Source organism: Plectropomus leopardus, chromosome 19 (assembly GCF_026936395.1).
Source record: "Plectropomus leopardus strain MGB_pleo_1.0 chromosome 19, ASM2693639v1, whole genome shotgun sequence".
In the NCBI taxonomy this organism is placed as follows: domain Eukaryota; kingdom Metazoa; phylum Chordata; class Actinopteri; order Perciformes; family Serranidae; genus Plectropomus; species Plectropomus leopardus.
In genome coordinates, this window is record NC_142194.1 from 26,366,751 (window position 1) to 26,386,170 (window position 19,420).

General features: G+C 42.9%; 1 protein-coding gene and 1 pseudogene across 2 annotated transcripts; both read right to left on the reverse strand.

Annotated features, from left to right (window-relative positions):
• Positions 1–3,909: 3,909 nt before the first annotated feature.
• On the reverse strand, positions 3,910–9,666 carry LOC121958946 (transmembrane protein 238-like). Its single transcript, XM_042508131.2, has 3 exons — positions 8,974–9,666; positions 4,340–5,544; positions 3,910–4,246 (listed from the first exon to the last, which is right to left on the reverse strand). The coding sequence occupies exon 1, from the start codon at positions 9,547–9,549 to the stop codon at positions 8,980–8,982; it is 570 nt and encodes a 189-aa protein (XP_042364065.1). The 5' UTR covers positions 9,550–9,666; the 3' UTR covers positions 3,910–4,246; positions 4,340–5,544; positions 8,974–8,979.
• Positions 9,667–13,595: 3,929 nt separating this feature from the next.
• Positions 13,596–19,038, reverse strand: LOC121959118 (uncharacterized; annotated as a pseudogene). The gene is made up of 7 exons (XR_015774925.1): positions 18,523–19,038; positions 18,399–18,445; positions 17,090–17,238; positions 16,038–16,976; positions 15,230–15,364; positions 13,800–14,980; positions 13,596–13,689 (listed from the first exon to the last, which is right to left on the reverse strand). The product of XR_015774925.1 is annotated as an uncharacterized LOC121959118 (transcript).
• Positions 19,039–19,420: the final 382 nt, after the last annotated feature.

Below are 19,420 nucleotides of genomic sequence, written 5' to 3' on the forward strand. Positions count from 1 at the left end.
TCATTTTCCGCAGCAGATGTCTTGCATATGGCAGAGAAATCACTAAGAGCCATGACGGACTTCAGTGAAGGAAATCAATGTGATCTGCTGTGTCTTCCAGTTAATCACAGGGCTTAATAAGTCATGAAATCATCATTCATCATAGGTTGCGCTTTCAAAAAGGTGCAGGGGTCACTGAGCTGAGTTGCAGGAGGCTGCAGGGGAAAATTCAGTGTGCTGTTCAGACCTCTGAGAGTACATAATATTCCTGCTGTCGGAAGCATATGTACATGATATATATATGAAAACATAACCGAAGAGGTTGAGGTTCTAGTGTATTTCACACTGCATGCACAACACAAAAATGTTAGCCTTATATATTTCTGAAATTATAGCTATGTTACATTTGTATATTATATTTATTATTATGAAACCTGAGCAAATTGGTTTGATTTCTTTCAACAACATGGCGAGAAGACAATAAACAACAAGACATTGCCAAAAAATTTGCAAGCAAAAAAAGTTACAAGAAATGTACCTGAAAATAAGAAAAAAGAAAACAGCAAAACAAAACAAAGAAACAACATTAAAAACAACAACAACAACAACAACAACAACAACAACAACAACAACAACAACAATAATAATAATAATAATAATAAATTATACCATAAACGACACAACAGAAAGCCAAACAGTGCTACTGAACACAAGTGAGATGAAACTAGAGCAGTTAGGATAAAATTAGGACACATAATGTCAAAATAAAGCAATACAAAGAAATAAACCAAAAACAACAACAAAAACAATAAAAGCAATAAAACCACAAAGAAAAGGAAATAAGATAAATAAAACATGAATACATTACTTAAAGAGGTAAAAGAATTTAAAAAATTTTAAAAAACCACACACACTCAAAGGACAGTTGGGTGGGTATATATATATATATATATATATATATATATATATTAGATATACACATACATATTAGATATATATTGGAGCCATGTCTTGTTAAGTTGCTTATTGCCTTTTCCCCAAGCTTTTGAAAAGACATCAAATCAATTTGCTCAGGTATCAAAGGGTTAAGTAACTACTCATTAATTTTCAGGTTAAACGTTTCATCCTAAACATATGATGATGCAATGTTACACATTGAACAACCAGCAGTATGTAGCCAAAATTATTTTCAAAATAACAACACTAAAATGCTGTTTATAATAAAACCCTAATAATACACACACACACACACACACACACACACACACACACACACATTCCCACTGATATAAATATATAACATATTTAACACTGCATTATGGGTGCTTTTGCTACTTTGGGCACACTTGCTCAATTTTAAATGCAGGGCTTTATTTACATATTTAGTTACTTACATCTTGCAAGTTTTACTGACATGAAATATCTCTACAGTTTTTCCACTACAGGACTTTACTTTGAAACTCTATCCCATCAGATGCCACCAGAGTGCCGTTGCAGTGTGAAGCGCTGGCAGGGACCACAACAACCAAACACACTGACAGCCCTGGCAAGAAACTTATCCGTGTCCCCTTTGTCACCACACTGCTGAGTAAAACAGTGTCATGTTCAGGTGACCCAGGGCGGGTGTGGGAGTGTGTGGGTGTGTGTGTGTGCTGGACATGCACTCTAGGCTGGCAACAGATAATGGAAAGACACGATAGGTGTGAGGTGGAACCTGAAACCCTGGAGACACACAGACAGACAGAGGGATTGTGACACCTTAGAATCACACGTTGACCTGTTCAAAGTAATTCTCCTGGATCTGTTTGAGACATCAGGGTGCAGTTATGAATTAGTAATGTGCGGCTGACACATTTCCAAATACTCCCCTTGTGTAAGGCTAAATAGCATCCCGCTCCTTGAAAACAGCTTTTGAAAAGAGAATGTGAGGAAGTACGGAGTAATGAATTGTGCAAACATTTGAGAGGCAATTGAAACTGTAACTACATGTTGAAAACCATTATTCCATTAAATCAAACACGTCATAACATTACGTGTATTTGTAAATCCTAAGTAAATAAAACTTGACCTTTTGTTTTTCTCTGTTTGTCTTGTTTTTGAAGCTCTAATCATGTGGTTTATGTTGTTAAGAGCAGGGATTATTCTGGTGTTAAGATTAAGTATCAGCCACACTGTCAACAGGGTGTGTCTACGTCAGTAACAGAAAAACAAGTTGTGCCACATACTTGATGTAAAGATTATACCAGAGCACTTACCACGACTAAATTTGTACAAACTGCTTCCAAAAGTTTAATTCCACTATATTTTTATGGCATTATTATGTTTCATAAACAGGAAAATGTTTCTCTCTTCCTGCTCACACAAACCAATTCTTGTAAAATGAGAGCACTCCCTGCCCCAGTAGTTAATGGACCCAGTTTGACTGGTTTCTGTGAATGGGTTGAGTGAGCAATACTCAGATTTCGCAACAGGAAAATCACCACAAAGACTGATCGGAAACAATGGCCTCAGAGGGGAATCAATATAAGGGAGCAAGTTATTGGTAACAGTGTCATTAAGATGTAAATGGACTGAAAATGTTTAAAGAGAGGACAGAGATTTTAGTCCTGATTTTGAGTGATACCTCAGTTGAAAGCATCCCAAATCCACATGATATGATGACAAAAACAGAACATGGCTTATTAAAAACACAGAATTTACAGTCTGAAATCATCATGATGAAACAGTCTGAGCACAGGTGAGGCCAGACCAGTCAGAAGGTGATAGGAGGCTGGCTAGTTATTGGCCCATAGGAAGCCCTATAAGTTTAAGATTATAGTTGAAAGGTAATATTTATGGTTGGAAAGTCAGTCAACTACAAAGAGATGCAAAATGACCAAGACGAGACAGAAAAAGAAGCAAAAGAAGCAAACCGACCACAAAAACACACAAAATAACAATCAACGGACACATACCTACAATGAGATGTTTTACAAAACAAATAATTGCAAAATGTCTACAAAAAAAAAAAACAACCACAAAGAGATGCAAAAAAGTTACAAATGCACTATGCCATGGACATAAAACAACAAAGAGAAGCTCAAGACTAAAAAGAGATGTAAAACAACCACAAAGAAACACGAACTACAAAGAATGGCACAAGACCACAAAGAAACACAAAACAACTACAAAGATATGCACAATACTCTAAAGAAAGGCAATGTGGCCACAAAGAAATGCAAAAAATAATAAAGAGATGCATACGACTTTAAAAAATAGCAAAACAACCTCAAATAAATGCAAAACAACCACAAAGAAAGGGATGCACAAGACTATAAAAAAGGCAACGTAACCACAAAGAAATGCAGAGAACAAAGAGATGCACAAGACTTCAAAGAATCGCAAAACAACTACGAAGAAATGCAAAACAGCAACAAAGAGATATACAAGACTACAAAGAAGCACAAGATGACCATAAAGAAATGTAAAACAACAAAGAAATGCACAAGACTACAATGAGATCACAAATAAGTGCAACACAACTACAAAGAGATACACAAGATTATTAAGAAAGGCAACATGACCACAAAGAGATGCACACAAGACTTCAATGAATCAAAAAACAACTACGAGGAAACGCATAACTGCAAAGAGATACACAAGACTAAAAAGAAATGCAAACTGACCACAAAGATATGCAAAGCAACTACAAAGAGAAGCACAAGACTACAAAGAGATGCACAAGACTATAAATGCAAAACAGCCTCAAATAAATGCAAACGACAAAGAAATGCAAGACGACCACAAACAATTCAAAACGACAAACAACAGAGTTGCACAAGACTACAGAGAGATGCCAAATGACCACACATAAATGCAACACAACTACAAAGAGATGCACAAAATTAAAAAGAGATGCAATACAGCTACAAACAGACCATGCCTGTAGGCTATGTGGAGATACAAATAGCAAGTATTTATTGATAACATTTAACATTTATTTATTGCACTGCATAATGAATAAACAACGTAACTATTTTCAATGTATAATTTATTCTTTTGGAGAACCAGGGCTTTAATTTAGAGTCTTAACACATTTTGACTCATCTGACAAATGTGCCCCCTCCTTTAAATCTGGCTACTCTGTCCCCCCTCATTCACTCTGAAGTGGACATCACACAGATGTCCTTTCAGATTAAAGTTCCACATTTGTCCACATTTCTTTCGGTGATGAAGCAAATGCAAAAACATCCACTAGCAAGGGTGAGGTGAAGCTGAGAATTTCACCCTGCAGAGACAAGAACAGAGCTTTATGAAATGACAGTCCTTCACTTCACAACAAGTCTTGATTGTGCAACACTTTAAATTTGAAAATCCACACCTGTTGATTTGGTTTTATTTTTCCAGAGCCGGTTGCAGGAAAACTGCTTTGTTTTGCTGCAAATAAAGAAGCCAATCTCATTTGGGGAGTAACTCCTCCATCGGCACCTCCAGGTTTCCCAGGTACCAGAAGATCCAGAACACCAGGCTGAGGAACATAATGAGGGGTCCTGAGAAGACTAAGAAATCCCAGAAGGTAAAAGGAGCGAAGACCCCAATGAAGAAGAGGATGAGGCCTACTGCATCCAGGAAGACGCCGATTAACAAAAACAGCAGGCAGCGGCCAAGATAGCCAGTATAATCCATGTTAGCAGTCACAGCTTTGGCAATTCACAGCTTTAGCACTTTTTCTGTACGACGTGAAAACTTTTATTAGTGAAATAAATTCAGGAGGAACCTGTCTTCCCTTCTTAGTGCCACCTGCGAGTCTGAGGTGAGGCTGATGAGAAGGAAGAGTTTAAACACTCGGGTCACATGCCTTTCCGTATCTACGTCTCACATTTTTTCATGACGCTGTCTGACAGACGAGAGATATGTTTCCTTAATGATGTCAAGAGATTTTTCTATCGCTGCCGCTTCATTTCAGAAACATGTTACATCCCCACTGATCTGTCTTATCTTAAGCCCACAGGTGGTTTTTGGAAAAGCAAGAAATATTAGCCTTGTATTTTGGTCTCTGTGATTTGCAATACATTTGGAGAACACCTAGGGTGCTGTTTACACCCTTCAAATAGTAAATGAAAAAAATAAAATAAAAAATAAACAGCTTTCTGTGTGGCGTATATAAGTTTTTGAAGGATGAAAGGTAAAACCAGGAAGGAAAAGAAGACAAGAAAAATAGCCTCTTGCACAACTCTGCAGCACATGGGCGTGCCGTTATCTGGCACCAACACTATCAGTCAGGAACGCCTTCAATCAACTAAATTACAATTTCATGTAAACTTTATTCCCAAGTAAAATAATTTACACGTCACAAAATCAGCACATAAAAATAGAAATTTGCTATGTACAAGTTCAAGACCTTTTCTTCCTCTGTGCGCAGCCCCTCTGCCTTTTTTTTCATGCAGGAGGCTTTTCCCTGATTAAGAAATAGTCTTTTCATTTAAAAAAAAGTGACTTTAGTTTGTAAGCTCAATATTTTCAGTTTTTTGGAAAGCAGCTCATGGATGGAGTCTATCCTTCAGCACCAGGAAAGCTGGACGTCACCTGTAAGAAAAAGGAGAGAAAAGGTTTTGTGTGATTGTACGGGTTGAAATCAACAAATGACATTTTAAAAAAAAAACAAGACAAAAGACAAAATTAATGTAAAAAGGAGGGAAACACAATTTAAAAGATGGGTTAATTTTTTCTTAAATATGCATTGTAAGGCACAAGGGAATATGTCATTTTATTTAGGATTTATTTTAGATTTTCAGTAAAATACAGGGATGCATGTGACAGACTGGAATTGTTAACCCTTTGGAACCTGGAGCAACATCACTTTTCTTGTGTGGCAGCAATTTTGTAAAAAATTTGCTCAAGTTCCAAATGGTTAGTTAGTTTTTAAAACTAAGATCTTTTATTTATTTATTTTTTAAAACTAATTTTCTGGTTATTTTTTTGTAATTTTCACTAATTGTTTTGCAATTCTTTTGGGTCATTTCTTCTTTCGTAGAGAAATTTTCCACAAATTGTAATAAACTAGCAGATTTAGAAAAATCATTCTTTAAAAGCTTAAGAAAAATGTCAAGGGAAAAAAAAAGAAAAAAATGAGGCAAAAACTATATTTATTATGATCAAAATAACAGACTTTTTAGGCTTTTTTTCCAAGGTATTTTCCCTTTTAACTTTTTTTTTTACTTCTTTTTCTTTCTTTCTCTCTTCTTCCTTCTTTTTTTTAAACTAATTTTCTGATTATTTTTTTGTACTTGTAACTCATTTTTTGCTATTTCTGGGTCATTTCCTCTTTTGTTGCTTCCTGCCTTCTTCCAATATTTTAGAAAGAAATCAAGGCAATCTGCACAGGTTTTAAAGGGTTAAAGGCACTGATATTATTTTTAAATTTAGTTTCCTACTGCCTCCACCTCCATACTGAATGAACAGACATGAGAGCAGTATCAATCTTCTCTCTTTGTAAAAGGCATGTATCTCCCAAAATGTTTTACTATTCCTTTCCCTGAAATGTTCCTGCTTCATGTTTGTAAAGACTGTTACGAAACACATCCCTCCATCAGTACCAGATTACAGCCTCATGTTAACATTACAACATGAACACGTGTGCCGATAACGCAACCATCACTTCAGCCTGAACCTAATCTCATGTTGCTTATCAACACAAGCCATTATCAAATCGGATTGATCAATAGTCACTTTATGACTCATAATGCAGATGCAGTTAGCAGCTACAGAGGCAATGTTGTCCTTAGGTGGAGGCCTGTGTTCATCGGAGGAATGTCCGCTGATAAAAACCTTCACATTATGTGCTCTCAGTGAGGGCTGAAGCCAGAATTTGATATATTTAATATGACAGACTCCAACATTAAACGTTGTTTAAATACCCTTAGCAAATATTCAGTATGAAAACTGAAACATTCTACATCATATTAAGAAAGTTCCCAGCAACCTTTTTTTATAAAGTCAATTAAAAATTTAAATTAAAAAATGAATAAATAAAAAATATCTCCTTGAGGTTTTACAAAGTTAAAGTTCCTCCTTTGCGGACACTCTCTTTGCACTTTTAATTAATTCATTTTATCAGCGATCATTACATTTAAACGCAGATACAGATAATTGACAAAATGCCAAATATTGGCCAATAATCTCTTGACCACCAGAGCCATTCTCTACGCCTGAATATTTTTCTGGTGGATAAATCCTAAAATCCCTTTATTATATTTGATTTAATGGAATATTTTGGCCTCAAAGTATTCATATGTGGCCTCGACAGCTGCAGCCTTTGACACAGTGAAGTTACAGTAAGGAACCAGCCACTTTGTTCAGTATGCACTGTTTGTTCTTGACTAACCCATTTCACACAGTCCCATATCTCAAGATCATTAGCCAGGTTAGATAATAGCAGAATCAAGCTGGGGACTATTAAAGTTAACTATGTGGAACTAGTGGATGGAGGGAATGTGCATGAAGCAGACTTATATATGATCCCTGCATTTGGTGGCTGAGTGAGGAGGCCCAGCCGTACCTATACCCACCCACTGCACTCCATTCCAGCGGATCAATAAGCACTGCTGAGTTCCATTAAAATGCAATTGCGCCTTTTGGCCCAAAGGGTGTCTGGCTTGCCACCCGGTTACAAGCAAACTGTCGGCTAAAATAATGCAGAACTGTGAAGGTGAGCAGAAACGGTCAGGCTCATTAATTAAAAGCTGCCACGGGCCACTGAAGATCTTTTCACAGCAGCCGGGGAAAGGAAAAAAAAATTATATTATTACAGATATTCATGAGCGGAGTGAGCAGACAGGGTCCTGAGGGGGAGTTGTGTTTGTGAGAGCGCCCATTCCTCAGGTCCGGCTTCACTGTGGGTGTCATCTGATCACTGACAATAATGTGAGACATTTCATAATTATGACTGGGCAGAGGGCACGGGTAGAGGGGTAGGGGGGGTGCTGCAATGCCACCATGCAGTAAGGATGGCAGCAGTGATGATGAAAGAGTTACAGCTGTGGCAGTGAGCAGCTAATGACGAGAAAACAGCAGCAGACTGACAGCAGGGTGAGAGCGGGGCGATGTGCTGAATATTTATGGCTTTCAATTATGATTGTTTGTTGGATCCACAGGCCCAGACTCTGAGAGGATCATACATTTTTCAGAGGCTCGCTTTAACTTTTAGAGACAGGTTACAGCAGGGAGACTCAACTTGCTTTGCTTTGGGGCCACTTTTGCAAAATGACAGGAGGCCAGGGGCCAGTCGCAGCAGTCTCATAGATGTTACGAGGATTTTAGGACACTTCAAGGACATTAGCATGTTTTTAACATTTAGGACATTTCAAGGATTTTTGTATGTTTCTTGGATTTTAGGACATTTCTAATATTTTAGCGCGATTCTAGTATTTTAGCATGCTTCTGGATTTTGGGGATGTTTCCAGGATTTCAGGATGTTTCTCGGATTTTAAGATGGTTCTAGGATTTTAGGACTCTCTTGAATCATAGGATGTTTCTTTTGTGATTTTAGAACATATCTATGTTTTTAGGACTTTTAATAAATAAATAAATTTTAGGACGTTTGTATGATTTTAGGACATTCTTCTTTTTTTATTTTGGGACCTTTCTATGATAGTAGGAAATTTCTACGTTTTTAGGATGATCTAGGATTTGAGCATGTCTCTTGGATTTTAGGACATCTCTGGAATATCAGGATGTCTAAGGTTTTTGGAAGTTTCTGTGATTTTAGGATGTTAAAGGACTGTAAAATATAATAACTATCATTCTTGTAAATAACAATAAGTTGTGTAGGGGTGGGAGGCACACTTTCGTGGTTCCAGATTTGGCATGGGGCCGTAAATTGATTATCACTTGGTCATAGTTTCAGGAGACCGATAGTTTTCAAGTGTCAACAACAGGTTATTATAGATGGCTGCAGGCACACAGGCTGTTGTGGTGGCCCTAGGTAAGGTGATGGTGTGGAAGTGAAATACACACCTTGTGTCAGAGGAGCCTCTCCGCCTTGCCATCCGCTGCCTGCAGAGCCACATCCGAGCACTTCAACACTCCCAACTCCACGTTTTTCTCAGCCGGAGCTGCGCACTCGGGCCATCCATCAAACCCTTTATTGTCGTGACCCGACACGGCTCCACCGCTGCTGCCGCCCTCCCACGTCACCCGACACGGCGCCACGGAGCGCACAGTCCCGTTCATCTCCTTCCCGTTGCCCATGCTCTTCTTCTTCTCCTGTCCGGCATCCAGGGGCTTCTTGCCGCCTTTGGACAGCCTCTCGGACAGCTTCCTGGCCCAGTGCGTAAAGTTAATGTCCAAGTCTAGAGAGCTGGTCCTGTCCTCCGCGTACAGCTGCACGTTCCCCGTGTACCACAACACCCACCATATCAAACTGAGGAAAATCACCAGCGAGCCCGTGTAGATGAGGAAATCCCCGTAGAAGCGGCCGTGCAGGTTCAGGTTGCCGAAAATCCCCACCAGGAGCACAATCAGGCCGATGGCATCAAAAACCACCGCGAGGAAGAAGATGGGCGCGCAGTTACCCACGCAGCGGGGGGCCATACCGGAGGAGAGCGGAGAGGCCGAGTAACGGCGCACAACTCCTAAACTTGTTTTTCAGGACGCACATTTCCCCCACCTTACACCTGTGTGGTGTTCACCTGTGAGCAGGCCCCGCCCCGCGTCCACGTCACTGCATTCAGTGGGCACCCAGACCAACATGCTGCCTTCACATGCACAACGGACATTTCACTCTGCAGACCCTCCCACTGTAGAATCCAATAAGGTGATTTTATTTATGAAATCTAGTAAACAAATTGCCTTTAAAAAATTTAAGTAAATAAAACTATAAGTCTTAATTTATCTTTACTTAATATCTTCTTAAGTTTACATAAAATATATATTGATTTAATTTTGTAAAGTTGCTGCAATTTAAAAATGAATAATAAAATCTGTCTAAGTTTAAGCAACTTCAGTAAACCAAGTCTACTGTACTATGAATCCGTATTTTGCTGGTTCCAGTGATCATACCCATGATGCCTGAATTTATGTAGTATAATTAAGAATATTAAAAAAAAAATATTTGTGTTTTTGCTTTCAAGTAGATGCTTAAGTAAGTGGAGATTGTTAATTTGATTATAGAACATAAAATAGGTAGAAATTTAGGTAATATGCAAATTTGCGACAACAGGCAGTAATTAAAAAGTAATAAAACAGATTTTCCGATCTCAGGAGATGGAGATGGTTTTATTGATGCCACAAGATTATTTTCAGTGTCCTGACTATAACACCAATTATTATAACTATTACAATCCAATGTCAAACAGAGCTTAAACTTTTCATTTAGAACTTGAAATGAATGAATCATGACATTGAAAAGAAACAAAACAGACCATCTTTACTCCTCACTTGTGGGAATGCACAAAAGCAGTTCTTGTTTTTGCTGAGGCAAAGGTGAACATCACACTTTTCACATTTCATTCCTGGTTGCAGTTACAGTTTGGGAATTTGCAGCATTGCCGCCCACTGTCAACTGCTGGCCAGTGACCCACAGCATCACAACGGACTTCCTGTGTGGGAATAGCCTTAGCTGGTCCTTGACATTTCTTCTTCTCAAACTCTCTTTCTACATCTGATGAAGGCTGTCTCCTCTTCTTGGTTGAGAGATATTTGCCTTGCATGCAGAGGGCCTGTGCAATAGATGTTCTGAAAGAAAGCAAATCTCTCTGCTTCTTGCATGGAATAACATTGACACGCAATCACGCCGATACAACAATCAGCTGTTGACAATGACCATATCCACAAAGTGAAAGAAGAACCTATGGTAGTACTTCTTCGACCATATGTGGATGCAGTAGTATGCAATCAGTGCATCGAGAGCATCAACACCGCCCATGAACTTGTTGCACTGGGTAATGATGCTTGGACATTCCACAGACACTTTCTTTTTCAGCTTTCTGTCCCATGTCTCTGTGTTGGATACGGACTGGGCACTGGCAAAAGAGTTGGCAATAATCACCCCTCTGTTGTCAAACCATTTGACTGCTCTTATTTCCACATTGTCGAAAACAGCCTGTTTCTCTTCAAATGTCCCTCTTCCCTTCTTCTTCATCTCCGTGTCTGGACTTAAACTGCACCCTCGCAGGCAATTTTGCTGCACAGTGCTGGTATCCCTTTGTTTGCAAGAGCAGCAAACAAATCTGCACATAAAACATAAGTCATAAAACAGTAGTGGACAACATCACATGTACTCATGGGTACATTTATAAACATATGGCCATGTGTTAACAAAAAAGCTGTAACTCTACACAAAGTAATAACATTATTGCTGCTCTTTTCATCACCTGGTTTAGGTACATATTCTTCATCGCTGTCCCCGCACTCGTCTGGTGGAACTCATGAAGTCCACCAGTTTGTTTCCCATAAAACATTGGTGGGTTTATTTTGGTCTGTGTAAAAATAAAGGGCAGAAATTGCATTTATATCCCAGCATGCTATTTTTATAATGATTATGGAAATTAACTAGAATGGCATTTCCAAAAGAAAATTTGTGAGTACTGAAAGCAGATGCCTGAACTGGCATTGGTGGAATACATACGCTATCTCGCTGATTTCGTAATGGAATTAGGTTTGATGCAAATTTGCGAAGATCAGCATCAAGGGGTTAAGTCAGACTAACTTGGTTTACTGAAGTTGCACAACACTTAGAGAGAACAAGGGGTTTTCACTTGTCATTTAACTTGCAACAACCTCACAAAATTAGGTAAATACAGCTTAATTTTAAGCAAATTTTTTAACTTAATCTAGCTTAATTTTAACAACTTCTGTAAACCAAGTTTGCTGTGCCCTACATCTGTACTCTGCTGGTTGCAAACTAATCAGCCATATTTTTGCATCTGTAAACATGTTAGCAAAACTTGCAGGTATCCTAACTTCACAAATCACAAATCAAATCATGAGCAAACTGAGTCAGATGAGCTTGATTTACTGAGGTGGTCAGATTTGACAGTGAGGGATTGGTGAGACTTGGATTATTGTGAAGGAGCTGCATGAGAGTTCGTATCAGATGTTTTGACTTAGTTTTGCTGTTGTTAAATGTAGCCTCCAATAATTTCAATTAACAAGGAGTCTTAGCTTTTTTTTAATTCTTTGTTCACAATGAGATATGCATGTAGTGAGGAGGCTAACTGATATACAAATGATAATAGTGATGCATTCTTTAAGTAGCAAACTACATTTCAGACACTGTTATGGGGATGGCAGGAACCTCAGAAACTCCCAAGTTTTAAATTGTATCCAAAGCAGGAGTATAATGGTCACTAGCTAACCAGCACTCCCCTCTAGGGCTGAATCCCAAAGTCCACCCTCTGCATTTGGAGACTAAGCCCTGCTGGACTTAAGTTGTATGTGCTATCACATGTCCATCATCGCATCAAGTCTGGGAGAACAAAGATCACAAATCCACTGATAAAATTGGCCTGTTAAACTCGTTGCCATTTGAGCAGTAATATGTACAGTGATCACTGCAGCACTTGCCAGTATGTCAATACAGTATGAAATTTTAAATGTTGTCCAGAAATTTGAACCCAAGAGGATAAAAGGGCTTCCATTCAACTTTTCTAGCACAGCCATGAGGTTTTGTGAATCTTGTTTCCCTGGATGAATAAATTTTGGTGACACTTCAGCCTCCGATCTAAAACTATTCAACATGTTCTCATCCCAAGTCTTCACATGTTGCCACAATGCAGTCGATTTCCACATCAACCTATTACAGTCTATTAATCTGCTCTTTGCGTTCATTATACTTCAGTTATGTTTAGAAAGGACATTAAACGCACATGCTGGCACACATGGTTAGGATTAGGGAATAGAAACACAGTTAGGTGTAGAAACAAAAACTCGATGGGAAGTAAACGGAGCCCGTATGAAAGTCTGGGGTTTGTTGAACCCACCCGCACCCTACCTGTCTGCCCTAAAGGCACCGTTGCCCATATTTTAACTAGACACTGACAGTGCCTTTGTACCTTTTGTGCCAGCATGAAATGCTGCTGTACAAAGCAGTGCTATTATATGAGTTCAAGATAAAAACAAATGTAGCATTTGTTTGACTCAATACCTGCAAATCACACATCAGCTGATGCTTTAATTTGTGTTAATGCTCATTAGCTGTAAGCATTTTCTTTTAAACCTGTAGTCTATTGCCACTGGTCTCATTCTCAAATGAGACCAGTGGCAATAGACTGAAAGTTCAAGACAAAATACAGTTAAACTTAGGGCATTCATCAGACCAAAGTGGGTAATGAAAATTCCACAGAAAGTACAGACACTCCAAGTTTCTCAAGAGAAGCTTAAAAATCCCAAAGGGAATCACTAGACAGCTTCAGCTCCTGCTGCAGTATGTTCTAGGCTGAGGGGGGCAACTGTATAATCTAGTATACCTGAACCCCATAAAGCATCTCAGGTTAAGTGTCAATAGAAGTTAATGATTGTAGGTGCATTTTAAACCTGAATGAAAGTGGTTAAGTTACCTGAGCTACTTACTGAGGCCCATTAACAAATCACTTGCTTGATATGAAATACTGCAGTTTGAGAAACACATTCATTGGAGATTTAAGTATACGATGTTATTTTATTTTGGTTTTACAAGTCAATACAATGGCTCAGCTGAAAGCAGTCTTCGAAGAACCTCCAGTGTTACGATGCCTGAAACACAAAACAAGGTTTTAAAGGAAAAATATGCATTTGGAAAACTGGATGGAAAAAAATTAAATAATGGTTATGTTGCAAGTGAAAATACAGCATGATTAGCTTACCCATTTTTTATCCAATTTGGAGAAACTCCTTGGGCAAAAGTTGGATTAATTATTGTATTGTGGATGCTGAGACCTGTGGCCTCTTGGACATGTAACGTTGCTAATGGGGCATCTGCGGTTTCTGTGGCTTCTTAGGCATATTAGGACGAAAGAGATGCCGCTGAGGCTTCTTTGGAAGGTAGCTTTGCCACTGGGGCATTTTGGACAGGTAACTAGGCCGCTGGAACAGCTGTGGCTGATGTTGCTTGCGTGGGTAGCTAGGCTGCTGGGGCTGAGGGGGCAGAGGCCGCTGGGCAGGCCACTGAGGCTGTTGTGGTGGGTAGCTTGTCATCTGGGGCTGGGGCTGAGGCTGAGGCTGCTGCGGTGGGTAGCTTGGCTTCTGGGGCTGGGGCTGCTGCGGTGGGTAGCTTGGCTTCTGGGGCTGGGGCTGCTGCGGTGGGTAGCTTGGCTTCTGGGGCTGGGGCTGCTGCGGTGGGTAGCTTGGCTCCTGGGGCTGGGGCTGAGGCTGCTGCGGTGGGTAGCTGGGCTCCTGGGGCTGGGGCTGAGGCTGCTGCGGTGGGTAGCTGGGCTCCTGGGGCTGGGGCTGAGGCTGCTGCGGTGGGTAGCTGGGCTCCTGGGGCTGGGGCTGAGGCTGCTGCGGTGGGTAGCTGGGCTCCTGGGGCTGGGGCTGAGGCTGCTGCGGTGGGTAGCTTGGCTTCTGGGGCTGGGGGCTGCTGCGGTGGGTAGCTGGGCTCCTGGGGCATCTGTTGGGTCTCCTGAGGCTGAGGTGGGCAGCTTGGCTTCTGGGGCACCTTCTGGGGCTCCTGGGGCTGAAGCTGCTGCCGTGGGTAGCTTGGCTTCTGGGGCTCCTGGGGCTGAAGCTGCTGCCGTGGGTAGCTTGGCTTCTGGGGCTGGGGCTGAGGCTGCTGCGGTGGGTAGCTTGGCTCCTGGGGCTGGGGCTGAGGCTGCTGCGGTGGGTAGCTGGGCTCCTGGGGCTGGGGCTGAGGCTGCTGCGGTGGGTAGCTGGGCTCCTGGGGCTGGGGCTGAGGCTGCTGCGGTGGGTAGCTGGGCTCCTGGGGCATCTGTTGGGTCTCCTGAGGCGGAGGGGGGCGGCTTGGCTTCTGGGGCACCTTCTGGGGCTCCTGGGGCTGAAGCTGCTGCGGTGGGTAGCTTGGCTTCTGGGGCTCCTGGGGCTGAAGCTGCTGCCGTGGGTAACAGCTTCTGGGGCTGAGGCTGGGGCTGCTGTGGTGGGTGGCAGCTTCTGGGGCTGAGGCTGCTGCGGTGGGTAAGCAGCTTCTGGGGCTGGGGCTGCTGCCGTGGGTGGCAGCTTCTGGGGCTCCTGGGGCTGAAGCTGCTGCGGTGGGTGGGCAGCTTCTGGGGCTCCTGGGGCTGGGGCACCTGCAGTGGTAGCTGGGCTCCTGGGGCTGGGGCTGGGGCTGGGGCTGGGGCACCTGCGGTGGGTAGCTTGGCTTCTGGGGCTCCTGGGGCTGAAGCTGCTGCGGTGGGTAGCTTGGCTTCTGGGGCACTTGCTGGGGCTCCTGGGGCTGAAGCTGCTGCGGTGGGTAGCTTGGCTTCTGGGGCACTTGCTGGGGCTCCTGGGGCTGAAGCTGCTGCGGGGGGTAGCTTGGCTTCTGGGGCTCCGGGGGCTGAAGCTGCGGCCGTGGGTAGCAGCTTGTGGGGCTGCTGGGGCTGAAGCTGCTGCGGTGGGTGGCTTGGCTTCTGGGGCTCCTGGGGCTGAAGCTGCTGCGGTGGGTAGCTTGGCTTCTGGGGCTCCTGGGGCTGAAGCTGCTGCGGTGGGTAGCTTGGCTTCTGGGGCTGAGGCTGGGGCTGCTGCCGTGGGTAGCTTGGCTTCTGGGGCTGAGGCTGGGGCTGCTGCGGTGGGTAGCTTGGCTTCTGGGGCTGAGGCTGCTGCAGTGGGTAGCTTGGCTTCTGGGGCTGAGGCTGGGGCTGCTGCCGTGGGTAGCTTGGCTTCTGGGGCTCCTGGGGCTGAAGCTGCTGCGGTGGGTAGCTTGGCTTCTGGGGCTCCTGGGGCTGCTGCTGCTGCGGTGGGTAACAGCTTCTGGGGCTCCTGGGGCTGAGGCTGCTGCGGTGGGTAGCTTGGCTTCTGGGGCTCCTGGGGCTGGGGCACCTGCGGTGGGTAGCTGGGCACCTGCGGTGGGTAGCTTGGCTTCTGGGGCTCCTGGGGCTCCTGGGGCTGAAGCTGCTGCGGTGGGTAGCTTGGCTTCTGGGGCTCCTGGGGCTGCTGCTGCTGCGGTGGGCCTGGGGCTCCTGGGGCTGAAGCTGCTGCGGTGGGTAGCTTGGCTTCTGGGGCACTTGCTGGGGCTCCTGGGGCTGAAGCTGCTGCCGTGGGTAGCTTGGCTTCTGGGGCTCCTGGGGCTGAAGCTGCTGCGGTGGGTAGCTTGGCTTCTGGGGCTCCTGGGGCTCCTGGGGCTGAAGCTGCTGCCGTGGGTAGCTTGGCTTCTGGGGCTCCTGGGGCTGAAGCTGCTGCGGTGGGTAGCTTGGCTTCTGGGGCTCCTGGGGCTGAAGCTGCTGCCGTGGGTAGCTTGGCTTCTGGGGCTGAGGCTGGGGCTGCTGCGGTGGGTAGCTTGGCTTCTGGGGCTGAGGCTGGGGCTGCTGCGGTGGGTAGCTGGGCTCCTGGGGCTGGGGCTGAGGCTGCTGCGGTGGGTAGCTGGGCTCCTGGGGCTGAGGCTGAGGCTGCTGCGGTGGGCAGCTTGGCTCCTGGGGCACCTTCTGGGGCTTCTGGGGCTGAAGCTGCTGCCGTGGGTAGCTTGGCTTCTGGGGCTCCTGAGGCTGAGGCTGCAGAGTAGGGTAGCTTGGCTGCTGGGGGACCTGTGGCCTTTCTGGCCGCTTGGGCTGGTAGCGTGGCTTCAGGGACAGTTTGTGAAGGTAGAGAGGCCGTTGGGGCTGTTTGGGAAGGTAAGAAGGTCGCCGGGACACCTGTGGTCGAGGTTGCTTGTCAGGGTAGCGCGGCACTTGCGGCCGTTGCGGCACTTGCGGCCGTTGCGGCACTTGCGGCCGTTGCGGCACTTGCGGCCGTTGCGGCACTTGCGGCCGTTGCGGCACTTGCGGCCGTTGCGGCACTTGCGGCCGTTGCGGCACTTGCGGCCGTTGCGGCACTTGCGGCACTTGCTTGTGTGGGTAGCTAGGCTGCTTGGGCACCGGCCTCTGCTGAGGTTGATATTCAGACTCTATCTGTGGCTGCGGAGGATAAGCATATGAATTCTGAATTTCTGTCACAGATTCAGTTTTGGTTGTTGTGACTAAGCTGCAGTCTAGTCACTGAGAATTAACAGTATGTTGTAGCTACTTGCCTTATTTGCATTTGAGGTTGAACCACCAACAGCACGTAGCCCAGCGCTCCATGAAGATGTGTCTCCAGTGTTACTGCTTGAATCTGGTTGATAGCCTGCAACTGGCACTTCATTATCTCCATACTTCCCAGCAGATCTAATACTGTAAGCTGTAGAACACACACACACACACACACACACACACACACACACACACACACACACACACACACACACACACACACACACACACACACACACACACACACACACACACACACACACACACACACACACACACACACACACACACACACACACACACACACACACACACAGACACACACACACACACACACACACACACACACACACACACACACACACACACACACACACACACACACACACACACACACACACACACAAAAAGGTTCACAAATAAACAACACTTTGATTTTTGATACCTTTGCAATCAAAGTAAAAAAGCTTACACTAGGCTAAAACAAACTACACTATTAGTTTTAGCAGTCGCTACCAAGCTGCATTTAGAGCGGTTTGGCATGATAATGTTCTGTAGTATCATTTATCTACTTTTTAGCAACCATCTATAATTACATAAAATCTTTAGTATGCAAGTATGCAAGTGGACTATTTACTGATATTTTTTTATTGTAGAACAAAATATCAGTCTCAGGATGTGTTAGCCATAGACCTGATTTAATGCTTCTATTATATTCTATAAAAAACAAAAACAAAAAAAAAAACAACAACATCGACTGACAAAAAGGAACCAGAGATGCTAAATGCTAACAGATTTCCAGGTTTTAAGATTCATTATTGGGGTACTCTAACCAGTTACCCAGCTAGCAGGGAACATTCCCACAACATTGGCTAACATTACATACAATTACAACAATGTTTTTAAAGAAAATATTTTAATCTAATGGTCAAACAGCATTTTAAGGATATTAATTCAATTAATGTTCCAGTAAAGTTAAGTGCTGACTAAGTCATGACACTTTAACTGCAGCTTTCTTTGGATGTTTTGGTGATGTTGAGGTGACAGATCATAGACTGTTATTTTATATTGTGTTCTAACAATGTTACATGAGGACAAAAGGCAGAACATTTTCAAAGCAACATTCAGAAAATATTTGAGGACTGAAATTAGAACTTTTTTTTATCTAACGTAATGTGATATATCAATAAAAAGTAAAAAAATAAATAAATAAAATAAAATAAAATAAAATAAACCACTGAAAACATTGAATTTTGGAAGTAAAAATTGCTAGCTGAGTAAGCAGTTTATCAGCATGATTAAACTCACCCTTTGCTTGATGTCCTCCAACAGCTAGCAAGGACAACAGCAACCACCTGAACAGGACATCCAAAAGTTAGTATGTGCTTTAATAACAAGTTCAATAAACAAAATTCTATTAATTAAAACATACCTTAAGGGAAACCCCATGGCTCCAGCCACAGCTGTAGGCCTTGGACACAGCAAACTCTGTCACCTCTGTCAGCTGCTACCAAACCACACAGCTGAACCAATCTGAAAACAACAAGTCACTGCAGAAAAACTGGAGCTTTTTTAAAGCTCGCCTCGCTCAGCTTGTTGATTACGTGGACTCGTGTGTGTGGATGAAGGCAGGTGTGGCTCGTTATCTGCCAGGAGAGGTCCACTCCATGATGGGGACTGAAAAAAGGTCAGCTTCTGAGCAGAGACTTTCAGCATTTTGTCTCGAGGCCATGATTGGAGAAAGTTTGTTGTGAATGTTCTAGGTGTGCTGAAAGAGAACTGGTTGACTTTATCATTAGGTGTTACTTCACCCATACTTAATACTCCATCACTTCAAATATTTGTTTCATTTAATATCTAGAGAAGGGCAGAAAAAGAAGAAAAAACAAACAAACTGATATTCAAACTTCATCAACAATTAAGTAATGCTTTGTGCTGGACTTGATTAATGTCTCATTTAAAAGACTTTAATTTCGTTGTTCGTAACTCTACCAAAACATTGTTTTTTTTTCGTCTAATTTTTAGTGATTATCAAGTATTATGCATACTCTTATCATGATGGCCCACCAGCAGATGACACCAGCAGAGACATAAAAAAAAATAATGAAAAAAAATTAAATAGCAAACAAACTTCAACTTAAGGTTAATGTTTTGTACATGTTCACTTTGTCAGTAAAGAAATACACATAAAAAATAAGAAAACTATTGGGAACTATTTTTGATATTAAAGTAGTTTTCTACTTTATTCGAGTAATTTGGAGGGTTTTTTGGTGGGTTTGTTTGTTTGTTTGTTTGTTTGTTTGTTTGTTTACAAAGATTTTCCCGAATGG

Coding starts and splice junctions, on each gene's coding strand:
- LOC121958946 (XM_042508131.2), bottom strand. CDS start 9,549: ATGGCCCCCCGCTGCGTGGGTAACTGCGCGCCCATCTTCTTCCTCGCG.